We start from the raw sequence: 14,211 nt of genomic DNA on the forward strand, positions 1-14,211 counted from the left end.
CTTCAAAAATATCAACATTAAACATTAAATATTAAACATTAAACATTAAACATTAAACATTAAACATAAAACATAAAACATTAAACATTAAACATTAAACATTAAACATTAAACATTAAACATTAAACATTAAACATTAAACATTAAACATTAAACATTAAACATTAAACATTAAACATTAAACATTAAACATTAAACATTAAACATTAAACATTAAACATTAAACATTAAACATTAAACATTAAACATTAAACATTAAACATTAAACATTAAACATTAAACATTAAACATTAAACATTAAACATTAAACATTAAACATTAAACATTAAACATTAAACATTAAACATTAAACATTAAACATTAAACATTAAACATTAAACATTAAACATTAAACATTAAACATTAAACATTAAACATTAAACATTAAACATTAAACATTAAACATTAAACATTAAACATTAAACATTAAACATTAAACATTAAACATTAAACATTAAACATTAAACATTAAACATTAAACATTAAACATTAAACATTAAACATTAAACATTAAACATTAAACATTAAACATTAAACATTAAACATTAAACATTAAACATTAAACATTAAAAATTAAACATTAAACATTAAACATTAAACATTAAACATTAAACATTAAACATTAAACATTAAACATTAAACATTAAACATTAAACATTAAACATTAAACATTAAACATTAAACATTAAACATTAAACATTAAACATTAAACATTAAACATTAAACATTAAACATTAAACATTAAACATTAAACATTAAACATTAAACATTAAATATTAAACATGATTTAATGTTGTTAAAGGATTTCTTTTTTGCTGTACCAATCTTTTTATTTATTTAAGCTAGTAAATTCATAACAAAATGAAGGTTACATTTATGAATTGATAAAAACATCAAATTATTAACTGTTTTCATTAAAATACGTAAAAATATGTATTAACATTATCAAATAAAAAGGTTCTGGTTTAACTTCACAACAAAACCCTTAATTATTGGTATTCAACGTTGATAACAGGTGCTCCTTGCCTCGGTTGAACAGACAAATCACTCGCTAGCCAAACTTCCATCTTCGAATTGTAAGTTTGTGTAAAAGTTCCCGAACACAACACCCGAGGTTCCATTTGCACCACTTGCAATGTTCTCTGCAGTTAGAAAAATACTGATATTAATCATTTCTAATCATTTTTTTTAATAATTCCCACCTCCTCAACAGTCCAAAACTGCTTCAGCGAGGCATGTGTGAAGAACTGGTACCGATCCGGACCGACAGCTATGAAGTAACCCTGCAGGCTGTACGGATGGCTCTCCGGCATTAGGACCCGTCCACAGGAAGCCTCCAGCCGGCGGAACACGAATTTGGCACCCAGGAGGTCAGCCACCAGCTGGTCTGCCCGGTCTCGATTCGTTTGAGCGGTTTCTTCTCCCGGAGCGAATGCATCTGGACCCAGGGAACTCGATGAATGCTGTTTACAAAAAAAAGGTTATTTTTTCAATTTGTTGAAATTCATTGGTAATGAAATAACAACGAAAATTACAAATCAAATCCTAAAACTTGATAAATTGATAAAACAAAAACAATCAATCGCCAAAATGCAAACCGATAATCCCACACAAAAATTAATTTTCGGTTGAGGTTTTCGACGTTCTGATTGAACACAAATAAACATTTCAAAATAAATAAATACACTCAAAAATTTGCATGCAAACAAAATCGTGGGCTGCCTTTTTCCACGTTGGTACACACGGTGATGGTGCAAACAAAGTGGTTGAAAATTGATTTTTCCATCCGATTTCCGTGGTCAGAGCAAATTTGATTGCATTATGATGAAAACGTGTGTTCGCACGTGGTTGAAAATTATCGCGAAAGTTACATGCCACTGAAATGCGTGGTTTTTGTTCAGATAACCCGAAAATCAAAATGTTTAATTAACTTTTGTGGTTTAGACCAGTCTACACCAACCAAGAGCATAACTGGTGCTGACAGGTGCTTGACGAATATTTTCCACTCTATTTGAGTGAGTTACCATAATTCGGTTAGCCATAGTGAAATCAATTTTGGAAATTAATGTGGGAAAAAGTTGATAGTAACAAAATATGTTGTGTTTTAATATGGATTCAATGTAGTGCCCCTCGGATGGTATAATAGTATTGCAAGTCTCAAGTTTGTAGGTAGGGACCATCCATAAACCACGTGGACACTTTTTTGGGAATCTGTTACCCCCCCCCCCCCCCTCGTGGACAATTGTCCATACAAAAATAAACTTTTTTGTAAGGATCGTGGACAATCGCCAACCCCCCCCCCCCCCCCCTAAGGTGTCCACGTGGTTTGTGGATGGTCCCGTAGCAGAATTCTAGGAATTGTGACATCAGTTTGTACGATTGTCGCTTTCTTTCGTCTTCCGATCGTCGTCCGGAACAGACGTTCTAAGTTGGTCTTCAGTAGAGTGTTGAACAGAAGTGTAACAACAAAATCATGCAAGAACAAGGTCGGAATCAATTTAAAATAATTTTGGCAAAAAAACGAGACTTATAACAATCACAAGTATTGTAAAGCTTTTGTTGACAATAATCTAGTAGTTTTTGGTATGTTTGTGCTTGTTCGGTACAAGAAAAGTGCCATCACCAAAGAAAAACTATAAGTTTTTCAACCTTAAATTTGAATGACTTTGGGTGTTTGAATTTTCTCCCAGAACATTTCATTTCCCTATGCAGGTCCCTAATAGAAACTCTATGTTAGATAATCTGTATACCTTGATCGTACGTCGCTTTTGACGTTCCGAGAATACCTAACGCGTTTTCATGTTCAAGCTTGAATTAAAAAAATTCAAGAGCACGAAATGTAAACAAAATACCACAAAGGAAGAATCAGAAAATTTCACATTATTTATATTTTTGACATTAAAAATACAACGCATATTTGCTAAGTAATCGTCTCTCAAAAATTGTACGATATTTCGATGAACAGAAACTCTCATTTGTAATGCTATTTTTCAGAGGCTGTATCGCAGCAGCCATTGGTTAAATCTTCAATGTCATCAAAATGTCATTAAAGCAAATTTATAGGAAATTTTCTGATCCCTTCGAAAAAAAAAATTGAATGATTTAGCATGGCAAAAAATAATTTCACGGTATACCAATAACGAGACAGCGGAATTTTACGGTGATTTCACGGTACCGTCATCAGGGTTGACATTGGGTCTGGGTGGTGAGATTGGGTCATACAAATTTCAGACCAAATGTCCATAATGGTCCCACCCTGTTTATGGTTCTCAAAAATTGCTTGAATAAATACAAATTCTGTTATTTAAAATAATTTTGTACAGAAAAATAACTGCTGCAAATAGCAACAGTCCAAGGCAACGAGTATTTCTTGCACTATATTCTATGAATTTGACCTTATTGCACACTTTGCACCAAACTATCCACCCTTGCAAATCATATCTGCACACCAAAAATTTGCACACTTGAAATCCTACCTCTTCTCCCCCCCGCTCGCCTAGAGTGGTGCGTGTCTCGACTGAGCTTTGCTGCTTTCGAACACTTTAGAACAGTTTCAAACTAGGGTGTGTGTCTTAGACAGTTTTTTTCTGCTGTAGTTTGAGGTGTGCACTTTGTTGGAGAGGTTTCCACAAGTTGCACGATTGTCTAAAATTCGCTGAAATCCGCAATAAGAAATCTAGGATTCAAATAAAACATCTAAAACGAAGCTAATCTTAAATAACTTTTTTTTTAAAGTAAAATCTGAAAAAACATTATAAAATATTTTATTTCAGTTTAAATAGTTTTCATTAAAAAGGAAATTCTGAGTACCTACTTCTGAAAAGTTTATTTAAAAATCCATAGTTATCAATTTGGGTATCTTTTGGTATTGATTACTCAAAAAAACGTTACTTAATCCACCTTAAGGTGGTTGGTGCCTTCCTCGCATTCATGTTGTATTTTAGGTTGTATTTACAAATTAATTTAAGAGTTTTTTTTATTTTTTTCATTTATTTTTTATAATTATTGGTTTTACTTGAACAGCAATTTTGAATTCTTTTTTTCACCAACTCTCCAAAATAAAGGAGAAAAGTCCCATGAGTTATATATTTCAGAAAAAAGTTCGTGTAAATCTTTGTCGAGACAAAATGATGCAGCAACATAATTAATACAGATTTTTTCCAGAAGAGACGCAGACACTGCTTAAGCAATGTGGCAACCGGGCGATACGCATGCAAGGGGGTGTGGCTGCCAATCCCCCGCATGGTCAAACCAAAATTCCTACGCATGCTGCGCGACTCTCGCGCGTAAGCAAAAAGATCCGGCCTTTGAGGTTATGCAAAAATCACCCTTTTTTGTAGCTACAAAAAAACTTTTTCTTGGCATAACTTTAAAAGTACTTCATTAAACAGAATAAAATTTAATAGGGTCTTAGGGGACCCCAAAACGAACAGAATAAGGCGGATCCGGCCAAAATCGGTTCAGCCAGTTCTGAGATAATCGTGTGGAAAAAAAATCATGTCTACACACATCCCCACAGACATTTGTTCAGAATTTGATTCTGAGTCGATAGGTATACGTGAAGGTATATCTAGGAGTTGTATTTAAGAAGTTCATTTTTCGAGTGATTTTATAGCCTTGCCTCAGTGAGGTGAGGAAGGCAAAAACTAAAATAAACTCATAAGGCTTCATCCATAAAGTACGTCACGCTCTAGGGGGGGGGGGGAGGGGGGGTTTTCGCAAGCGTGACAAATTGTGACGAGGGGGGAGAGGGGGGGGGGTCAATGAGACCGTGAAGTCACGCTAGAATCTTGAATACCGTAAACTGGGGTGACTTTGATAGCCCGGGGTGACATTGATAGAAATTTGATTTGGCCACTTATTTTGATACATCCAATCTAACAGTCTCATTTATGCATATATGTTCGATAATAAGCTATCCCTTAATGCTTACATACTCAAAATTCTCAAAAATGTTTAGATATTAATTTGACGGGCATTTGAAAAACCTATCAAAGTCACCCCGGGCTATCATAGTCACCCCAGTTTACGGTACTGCAAATTCGAATGTGCGACAAAAGGTCGAAAGACATAAGGTCGAATGGACGAAAGGTCGAATGCCAAAAGGTTGAAAGATATAAGGTCGAATTGACAAAAGGTTGAAAGTGGACAAAAGGTCGAATGGACAAAACGTCGAAAGGACCAAACGTCGAAAGGACAAAAGGTCGAATGTAAAAAATAGAATAAATAATTATAATTATAAACTTCTAAAAAATTCTGGAATTGTTTTTTTTTCATACAAACAATTCTGATTTTCTTGTTTGTCGTAATATTTTTGTAAGTTCTTCCAAAAAAAGTTCGACTTCTAAAATATTTTTTAAAGTTTTAATTAATTTAAAAAAAACTGATTCTTGACTGTCGTAATGTCGAATTTTTCCATTGTTTCAAAAACTAGCGGTACTTAAATACTTTTTCTTAAATATGTATGTTTTTTTTTTATTTATAAAAATTGTTGGAATATTTTAGAGACTTTTACATTCTTTCAAATTTAAATAGTCTCTAAAAATGAAAAAGTCTCGCTTTTTAAATATTTTTGGAGGTTTCCTATCCTTTTGCAATCATTCTTTCATGGTCACAAAAGATCCTAAGAAAAATCTGACCTCAAAAACATAGCTGTGTATATAAAAAAAACGATCGTATTTATTTATATTTTTCAAGATAAACCCCCCCTAACCCCCCCCCCCCTTTCAAAAAGTCACCAACAGTCCGGGGGTAAGTTTATATTCAGAAGAACTCTAAATTTTTAACATTATACAAGTGAAAGTAAATAAAAGCGTTCAAATCAATACTATTTTTTTTTTAGGCTCAAATCAAAAGTTTTGTTTTGTAATTTTTTTTTAATTCGACCTTTTGTCCTTTCGACGTTTTGTCGATTCGACCTTTTTTCCATTTGACCTTTTGTCCACTTTCGACCTTTTGTCCATTCGACCTTATGTCTTTCGACCATTTGTCATACATTCTGCAAATTCAGTCTTAAAATATTAACAAAAAAATCGTTTAATGTTTGATAAACTTAACTGATAAATCAAACACAACTTTTAAATGATAGATTTATATGCTTAAATCATCTGATTTTCATAAAAAAAAACTATTGATGGTGATTTCTGCCACTACAACATTCAACAAATAGAAAAAAATCAAAACGCAAACTTGCCTTCCTCACATTAATATACTCTTGAGAGGGTTGTCAGATTTTCATCCTATTGCACTCATTGGAAAGGTCTTTTGATTACACATCTAACGATGGGTCGCAAGGACATCATTTGCATCAAAATATCTGAGATTCGGCTTCAAAAAAGTGTATAATGAACACTTAAGTGCTCATAACTTTTGATAGGGTTGTCAGATCTTCAATCTTTTGGATTAATTTTAATTACCCATCCAACGATGGGTCGCATGACAGATCCGGACAACATTGTCATCAAAATATTTAAGATCTGGCCCCTGAAATAAACATAAACTTTGAAAAATATTTGCAACGGCCTTATCAACAAAAAAAAAAAAAACAATTTTAGGTGGCTATAACTAAAAAACGGTGCATGAAATCAAAAGTTATGTGGAGAACTGTACGATTGCAATTTTAGTTTAACATCTAAAATAAGGTAAAATAATGTTTGTTTCCACTTATTTAAAATCAAGATTTTTTCGAAAAGTTGGCCACCTTGTCAAAAGATTTTTTACTAACCAAGGGAGCGTTCTTTTATTACTTAACGCAACAATAATGGTTTTTTGGAGCCCCTCCTCCCATTCGTAACAAAATTTCCATACAAATTATAAAAATAAAAACTTTCTCCACCCGCGAAAGAAATAGGAGGCGAAACACGCAAAAAGAAAATCGCTCCTGAACTTCTGGAATAAAATCAATCAGCTGAAGATTTGTTGTGAATTTCCTTGTTAAAACTTCTTAAATTAATTTATTTAGTTCTGTTTACACACATTGCCCATCTACCTACAAAAAGTGACAGGACATTTTTCGACGTGTGATGTTACACCAGCAAGTGTAGTAGTGAAATAATCAAAATGATGATTTTTTCAAATTCATTCCCATTTAAAACTCAAATGCAAAGCGCCAGCACCTGTTACTCATATTTGGGATTTGGGCTCAGTATGCCCACCGGAACAAACCCCTGAATGCCCGCCAAAAATTCATTTTTGTTACACTCTCATGTAAACTGTAAAAATATACTCCGATCACAACAATGCAAGCAAAACACATCTCGCAATCACACCGAAGTACAAAAGTAATTTCAAAATCAAACATACCACCGCTCGCAACGATTTCCGACTCTCGTTCATCACATTCAGCACGTACCGGGTGTCGGTGGCCTCGTCCTCGGTATTACTGTACCGGCCCGGATACCTGTCCTCCTCCTCCTCCCGGTCACTCTCGCCAATCCGAGTCAACAGTTTGGATAGCTCATCGTCACTTCTGCCACGCTTCGAGTCCGGATCCTCCTCTTCCAACTCCTCACTCCCGCTCCCGCTCGTCGTATTGGCCTGGGTCGGGCTGATGGTCGTTAGTTGCACCTGTCGCTGCACCAACGTTGAACCCCGTAATAATCCCTGCCGTTGCAGGCGAAGATCGTACTCGTCCAGGTCCGTTTCGTTCTCCAAGCCGTCCTCGGACTTGGGCCTCGGCCGGTCCCAGGGTTCGAAGGTCCGGTTTAGGAACTGCCAGCAGCACATGCAAGGATACACCAGGAAAAGAACCAGATTCGACAGAAATCTTGCGCAACTGCAACGAGACACGTGCGACGGAGAAAAGGGTGTGAGGATTTGTGCACACGGACACATTTGCTGAGAAGGTTCATAACGGTTCAACGTGTTGGGGCCACCGGTCGGTACGGTGGGGTTACTGTCTTTGGCTAGAGTCGATGTAGGCGGGGTGTTGACTGTATCAAGGGATGTTTACTTTTTACACATGAGTTCAGTGAAGCTTACATTGTAGAAGCGGTGCATTACAACCACAACAAAGTAAATTTATTGAGCTTTGATTCTGTGAAACATTCATGATCAGATCTTTACCGAAACGCAAGTTTTTTTTCACAACTCAAAAATGTCGTTGTTTGGTCCAATACAATACCCGTTGGCCAGCTGCGAAATTATGGGAATGCAAATGGATTTCTTTTGTATTTGTTAGGCTGAAACTTTTTGTGGGCATTCCCAAAGACCAAAGAAGGCATTTTGCATATTTTTTTCGTCCATACAATTTTGACAGCAATCCATACAAAAAGGTGTATTATTCGAAAATGTGTACCTTATGAAGTGAGTTTCTGTCTGATCGATTCTGTCTTGAGCAAAGTTATTGTACTAACACTCTTGGGTAGTTCTCTACGATCTTGCAATATTTTTAAAGCAACTTTTAATTTTAATTTTTGGATTTGAATGAAACTTTGTCTATGCATTTCCTAAGTCAAAAGTAGAGCGTTCGATTTCCCGTCACGGGAAATTTTTTTTCCGGGAATCCCCGGGATTTCCCGGAAACAAAACATTTCCCGTTTCCCGGAAAATTTGTAAATTTCTCGGGAATTCCCAAAATTCTAGAGGAATTATACATTTTCTTTACTCTTTTGAACCAATTTTTAAAAATTTGCAGAAAAATATGAAAGAACTTAAAAGAATTTTAATCAATTCAATTTATTGTTAATATTGAATTGATCAGATGGTAAGAAAATTTCATGGTATGTTATTTCTGAAACATTCAAAACTGAAAATAGATTTCGTTTACTGAAAATAAACTGTTACAATTAAAAAAGATATCTAACACCTTCCTGCCAAAGCAAAATTGAGTTTTTTTTAACGTTTTTGTTTACCATGATCATGATCAAATTGAATGAAAATTGAATTGGTATCAATGAATGTTTGTGCTTTGAGAATTCATTTATTAAGCTGGGTGACAAATAAAACCACTTTAAAAATCATTGAAAAACTACATGCATCGTATTATTGAAAGGTGCCTAAAGAAAGCAAACATATTTTAAAAACTTGCCGCAAATATTTGAAAACAAGAGAGGTTAGATTTTCAAGGAAACACAAAAGCTTTACTGTTTTGTGTATGAACTGAAACCAGTATGAGTTGTTCTAGAAAAAGAAATTTGTCATGAAAAACATAATTTCTGAATGATTGTTTTTTTTTTCATTTAAAATTTAAAGTGTCAATGTTAATGTTAATCATACTCTTTCATCCTGTCACAGAAGCAAGTTTAAAAGCAATTTTATGGTTGTGGAGTATGGATTCACTTTACTCATTGTCCAATGGATGTGTCCATACACTTTGATAAAATAAATACATCTTAGTAAATTTACCAGAGATCATTTTTTGATTGATTGTACGATTTGAAATTATGTATTTTCATGAAATTGTAGGATGTTTAACATTCAGTTAAGCTATTAATTGATCTTTACACTTATTTTAATCATAAAAGTCACTGTCCTATAAAAAGTCGCTGTTGTAAAATATTCATATGAACCAAGATCAGAACAATTTTCAATAAATTTAAATTTCCCGGGAATTCCCGGGATATCCCGGGAAATGGTTGAAAATTTCTCGTTTTCCGGGAATTTTGTAACCCCGGGAAATTGGACGCTCTCGTCAAACGAAGTCATTTTGCATCTTTAGTTTTTCCATACAAGTATCCATACAATTTTGGGGACTGGTCATACAAAATGGGTATGCAAATATTCGAAAAAATCTGTTACTTTTGAAGGAATTGTTTGATCGACTTGGTGTCTTCGGCAAAGTTGTCGGTATTGATGAGTCTACTAAAAAAAGGGGTACACGGAAAAAAATGCCGATTTTTAAATTATGTTTTTTTTCACAAAAAAAAAACTAATTTCCCAGCATCAATATTTTTTATTTTTTGATTATTTTTTATTTATTTCAGGAGGAACCGCAACTTTTGAGCCATCGAGAAGTATGGACCATATTTTTTGAAATTTCAGTAAATTTGTTTTAATTCAGTTTTTAATATAAAATCAACTTTGCATTAAAACAGATTTTTTGATAAAGTGCACCATTTTCAAGATATAGCCACTTATAATTTAATTTTAACTGAAAAAATCCAGTTTTTTTAAAATAGTGTCCATGATTTTGATTGTCCATTGCTGAAAATATTTTTTCGAAATGTTCAGAAAATTTCCAATAAAATTGCCTAAAAGACATGGAAAATTGGACCTTTGGTTGCTGAAATACAGCTAACAAAAGAAACAAGAAATTAATGTTTTCAAGTCTCATCCAAACATTTCCACATTTTCTAATACTCTGTAACTAATGGTCAAATTTTCAATGTTGAAAATGAAACATTTTTGAAATTTTATGATATTAAAAAAATCAATTCTGGAATCAAGACTAACATTTTAAAACATTTCAACATTCAATATTTCGCAAATTTGAAATTTTAGTATTGGTTCCAATTTTTCTAATTTGTTTTACTTGAAGTTGTCATCTTAAAATACCTAAAATTACAATAAAAAAATTATAGCAAGATCTATTTTGCAATTTTTTAATAAAATGTACCGTTTTGAAGTTAAAGCCACTTTTTGGTATTTATTTTCGATTTCTTTTTTTTTACATTTTAAAAATACTTCTTGAAAGAAAAGAAACTAAAAAAAAACATATTTTTGAAAAGCTGAGAAAATTTCATATGAATTTTTATCTGGAATTTTGACAATCGGCAATTAGTTGCTGAGGTACAGCCTCACAAAGAATTCGAATTGATGCATGAATTTCTCTTAGTGTCACCTAATTAGCCTGTAATTTTCAACTGATGATATCTCGGAAAATATTGGTTCGATTTTCAATGTTAAAGCACAGACAGTTTGTCTGTGGTTAAAGGTTGAAACATAGCGACATTTTCTGATCTTCTCAATAAAAAGATATCAAAATTTTAAAATCAAGCATGTCTTTTGAAATGGTCTTAAAATTGATAACTTTCCTTATTTCATGTTTTCGACTGAGTTATAATTTTTTTTGCAATATTTTTATTGAAAAGATCAGAAATTTTCGCAAAAATTTTCAATGTTTATATTTGTATGTAGGTTGTATTTATACACCCAAACGGCGATCACATGATTGTGATGCATGGCGGCATGAAAGTATATCAGAATCTGCATGAAAACTGTCCTAATGCTTTTTTTGCGATATAGGGGTATGACATTTTTGCCAGTTACCGACAATTATCGACATTACCGACGGCTTTTTGGTTGTATTGCACAAAAAAAAACCTTGATAGAACGAGGATTGAACCACCAACTTCTTGGTTATTGATCCGACACGCTACCACCGCGCCATGGACGCTTGATGAAATGTGAGTGAAAGAGCACCAACATATTCTTCTCTTTGAAGTGTTCCTCGGGGACGATTATATGTGTTGGTGAGAACTGCAGATCGCTGAAATGTTTACAGGCGGACAAAAATGTTCTACGGGCTTGGTGCAAAAAATGTTATAAAATGTGACATTTTCTGCAGCAAATCCACTGTTGCAGATTTTGTGATATATTTTTCCTTTGGGTGTATTTATGTAACAATTTTGTATGGGCCGCTAAAAAAATAATTGTAAAAAAATTGGTAAAAATTATTGTTATTATTATTAGTACACCTTTATATCTAACGTTTGTCTAAAAGACCTCGAGTCCTATTATTGAAATTAAAACAAAGAACTGGTGAACAAAAAACACAATTCAACATTGTCATTGACATTGTAGAAAAATACTATATTTTTAAAGAATCCCTAAATCAAAATGAAAACTATCATCAAACCTCTCCAAATATTAATCTTACCCTCGTCCCGAGCAGATCGCCCCGAATCCTAACTAACGACCTACCCGGCCAATTCTAATTCCAATCCGTAACGTTACGTACCTGTTCGAATCCCGATACGCTCCCATATTGCGTGTGGCAACTCGAAACTAATCGTATCTCGTACGGTCCTGCACCAACCTTACTGGAATCGCCCGGATGTTGTTTATTGGCAGCACACTGTTTCGAAGAAAGTGCAAACACGGCACACGATGCAATTTAATTCCATTTGCAATTGCGTTTCCTGGGAAGGGCGAAGGACGACGAGTTAACGATGGTAACTGTTGACGAATAATCCGATCAAGGAGTGACGTTCTGGAAATTGAATTGATTTGTTCGGAGTTGGATCAATTAAATGTAGAAACAATGAATAAAAACTATGGTAAAAACAAATCAACTCCTGGTTAAACTCTTAACAACGGAATTCCAACGCCAAATGTCGAACCGGAAATTTCCAGTTGTCAACCGGTAGTAAGTGGTGGAGAGACCGGTTTACAGCTAAAACTGACCCTCTGGGGGCCTAATTAAAACTTCCCGCACCAATAAAGGGTTGTTTTCCTCGTCATGGAGTTTTGGACGGATTTTTGGGCTGTTTGTGAGAATGCTAGTTAGTTTTGGATTATTTCTCCACCTGTTATTACTTGGAATCGTTTGCACAGCCGGTACAATGGAGATGGGAGGCAAGTTTACATCACCGTGCTTATGACGTTTTTTTGTGTTTTGTGAAATAAATGTTTGTTTACAAGTCACAGATGTACTATTTTAAATTATAGCCTACTGGAGCAATTTCTGTAAAATTTATAACTTGGAGACATTTGGAAATTGTGCATTTTAAGCAAGATTTTAAGACTTTAGTCAGTTTTAGTTTTATTCAGAGCAGCAAAGCACTGCCTTCAAAATGACTGTTGGATGTTATTGTATCTCCCACAATTGGGTACTAAAGCCCTATGTAAATTTTTATGTACAACGGTAACAAACACGATCAAAAACCATTTCTGATCTCTTTTTTTCATTGTAATGCAAAAAAATAATAATGACAAGACAACATTTTTTCGATGGATCTACTATGGTCCCCTTGAAACGAGCTGTCAAGTAGGAACTTTTCTGTCAAGAAATACCGCGAGGTTAATTTTTCAAAATTGATTTAAAAATCCATTTTAAACTCTTTGTGGTTGTACAAAGGATCATTGTACTCAGAAAAATAAGCTTTATCGCTGTAAACAATAATATCAGCAATCTAAGCGTCATTTTAGGACCCAATTGTGTAAAAACAGATCATTATTTTTCAGCTATCTTTGAAATAACCCCAAAAACCAAACAGTTGACGATTTCCAAAATTTATTTCTAAATTTTCTTCTATTTTAAACTGTAGTTTTATATTTTCAAGAACCGTCCTATCTGAGGTAAAAGTTCTATTCAAAAAATAACTTTCCTAACATTCCCACATTTTCTAATGCCACTATCTGAGCAACTAAGAATGAACAATTATGGGCACTATTTTAAAACACAAATAACGGATGTTTCTCACTTAAACATAAACTTTAAGTGGCTATATCTGGAAAACGGTGCACTTAATCAAAAAATCTGAGAGGTAGTTTTCGATTGCAAATTTAATTTCACAATAAAACAAAAAAAATTACCTAAATTTGTTTTTTTTTTCAAAATATACCATTTTTCAAAAAATCATACTCGTTGATAATTTTGTTGACCATATTGTGGCTTAAAAGTTGCGGTTGTGTCCCTTAAATTGATGTTTTGTAAAAAAAAAGTTAATTAAAAATTCGGCATTTTTTTCTTCCGTGTACCTGTTGTTTTCTGAATAGTCCTCATCAAGAGCTACAACTTTGCCGAAGACACCAAATTGATCAAAAAATTCCTTGAAAAATTACAGATTTCTGAATATTTACATACCATATTTGTATGAACAGCTGCCTAAATTGTATGGTGACTTGTATGGGTAAATCGATGCCATAGTTTGAGCCAAATCAAATAATACAAAAAAAGGTCGAAATAGGCCGATTTTCTAGAGAATTGCTGATCTGTCACAAAGGCTCAAAGTTCCAAATTCTAAACTCTTGTATTTTCCGATCGTTAATATAAAATTAAATATTTTATAAATCATTTAAATCACGAAAAAAATATCAACAGAGCATAAGTCGTATTGTTCGGTCATTTCAAAATAAAAAATAAACAAACTTGTTTATTCCAGAAAATTTCATTAAGGTATTATATTTTATATCATAAAAATAATCATCAGATTTCTAGATAATGCCAATTGAAAACTGATTGCTTAAAGATAGCCGTATCTCAGCATCCAAGGTCTGATCAACATAGCT

General features: G+C 33.5%; 1 protein-coding gene across 2 annotated transcripts; it reads right to left on the minus strand.

The window, feature by feature from the left end:
• Window positions 1–1,003: 1,003 nt before the first annotated feature.
• LOC120423718 (uncharacterized) lies at window positions 1,004–12,625 on the minus strand. Of its 2 annotated transcripts, XM_052706060.1 has the most exons (5): window positions 12,507–12,625; window positions 11,939–12,119; window positions 7,342–7,813; window positions 1,242–1,502; window positions 1,004–1,181 (listed from the first exon to the last, which is right to left on the minus strand). In XM_052706060.1, exons 2-5 carry the CDS (start codon window positions 11,962–11,964, stop codon window positions 1,029–1,031), a joined length of 912 nt encoding a protein of 303 aa, XP_052562020.1. In that variant the 5' UTR covers window positions 11,965–12,119; window positions 12,507–12,625; the 3' UTR covers window positions 1,004–1,028. The 2 variants fall into 2 exon arrangements, with proteins under 2 accessions (XP_052562020.1, XP_039443556.2); XM_039587622.2 differs by lacking the exon at window positions 12,507–12,625 and having other exon boundaries at window positions 11,939–12,184.
• Window positions 12,626–14,211: the final 1,586 nt, after the last annotated feature.

The sequence above is a fragment of the Culex pipiens genome, chromosome 1 (assembly GCF_016801865.2).
Source record: "Culex pipiens pallens isolate TS chromosome 1, TS_CPP_V2, whole genome shotgun sequence".
NCBI lineage: Eukaryota > Metazoa > Arthropoda > Insecta > Diptera > Culicidae > Culex > Culex pipiens.

Bases quoted from the DNA above. Each gene is read 5' to 3' on its own strand.
- LOC120423718 (XM_052706060.1), bottom strand. From the start codon at position 11,964: ATGGGAGCGTATCGGGATTCGAACAG. The intron at 1,503-7,341 runs GTATGTTTGATT...TTTTGTAAACAG, and splicing joins GGAAATCGTTGCGAGCGGTG to CATTCATCGAGTTCCCTGGG. The intron at 1,182-1,241 runs GTGGGAATTATT...TTCTAACTGCAG, and splicing joins AGTTTTGGACTGTTGAGGAG to AGAACATTGCAAGTGGTGCA.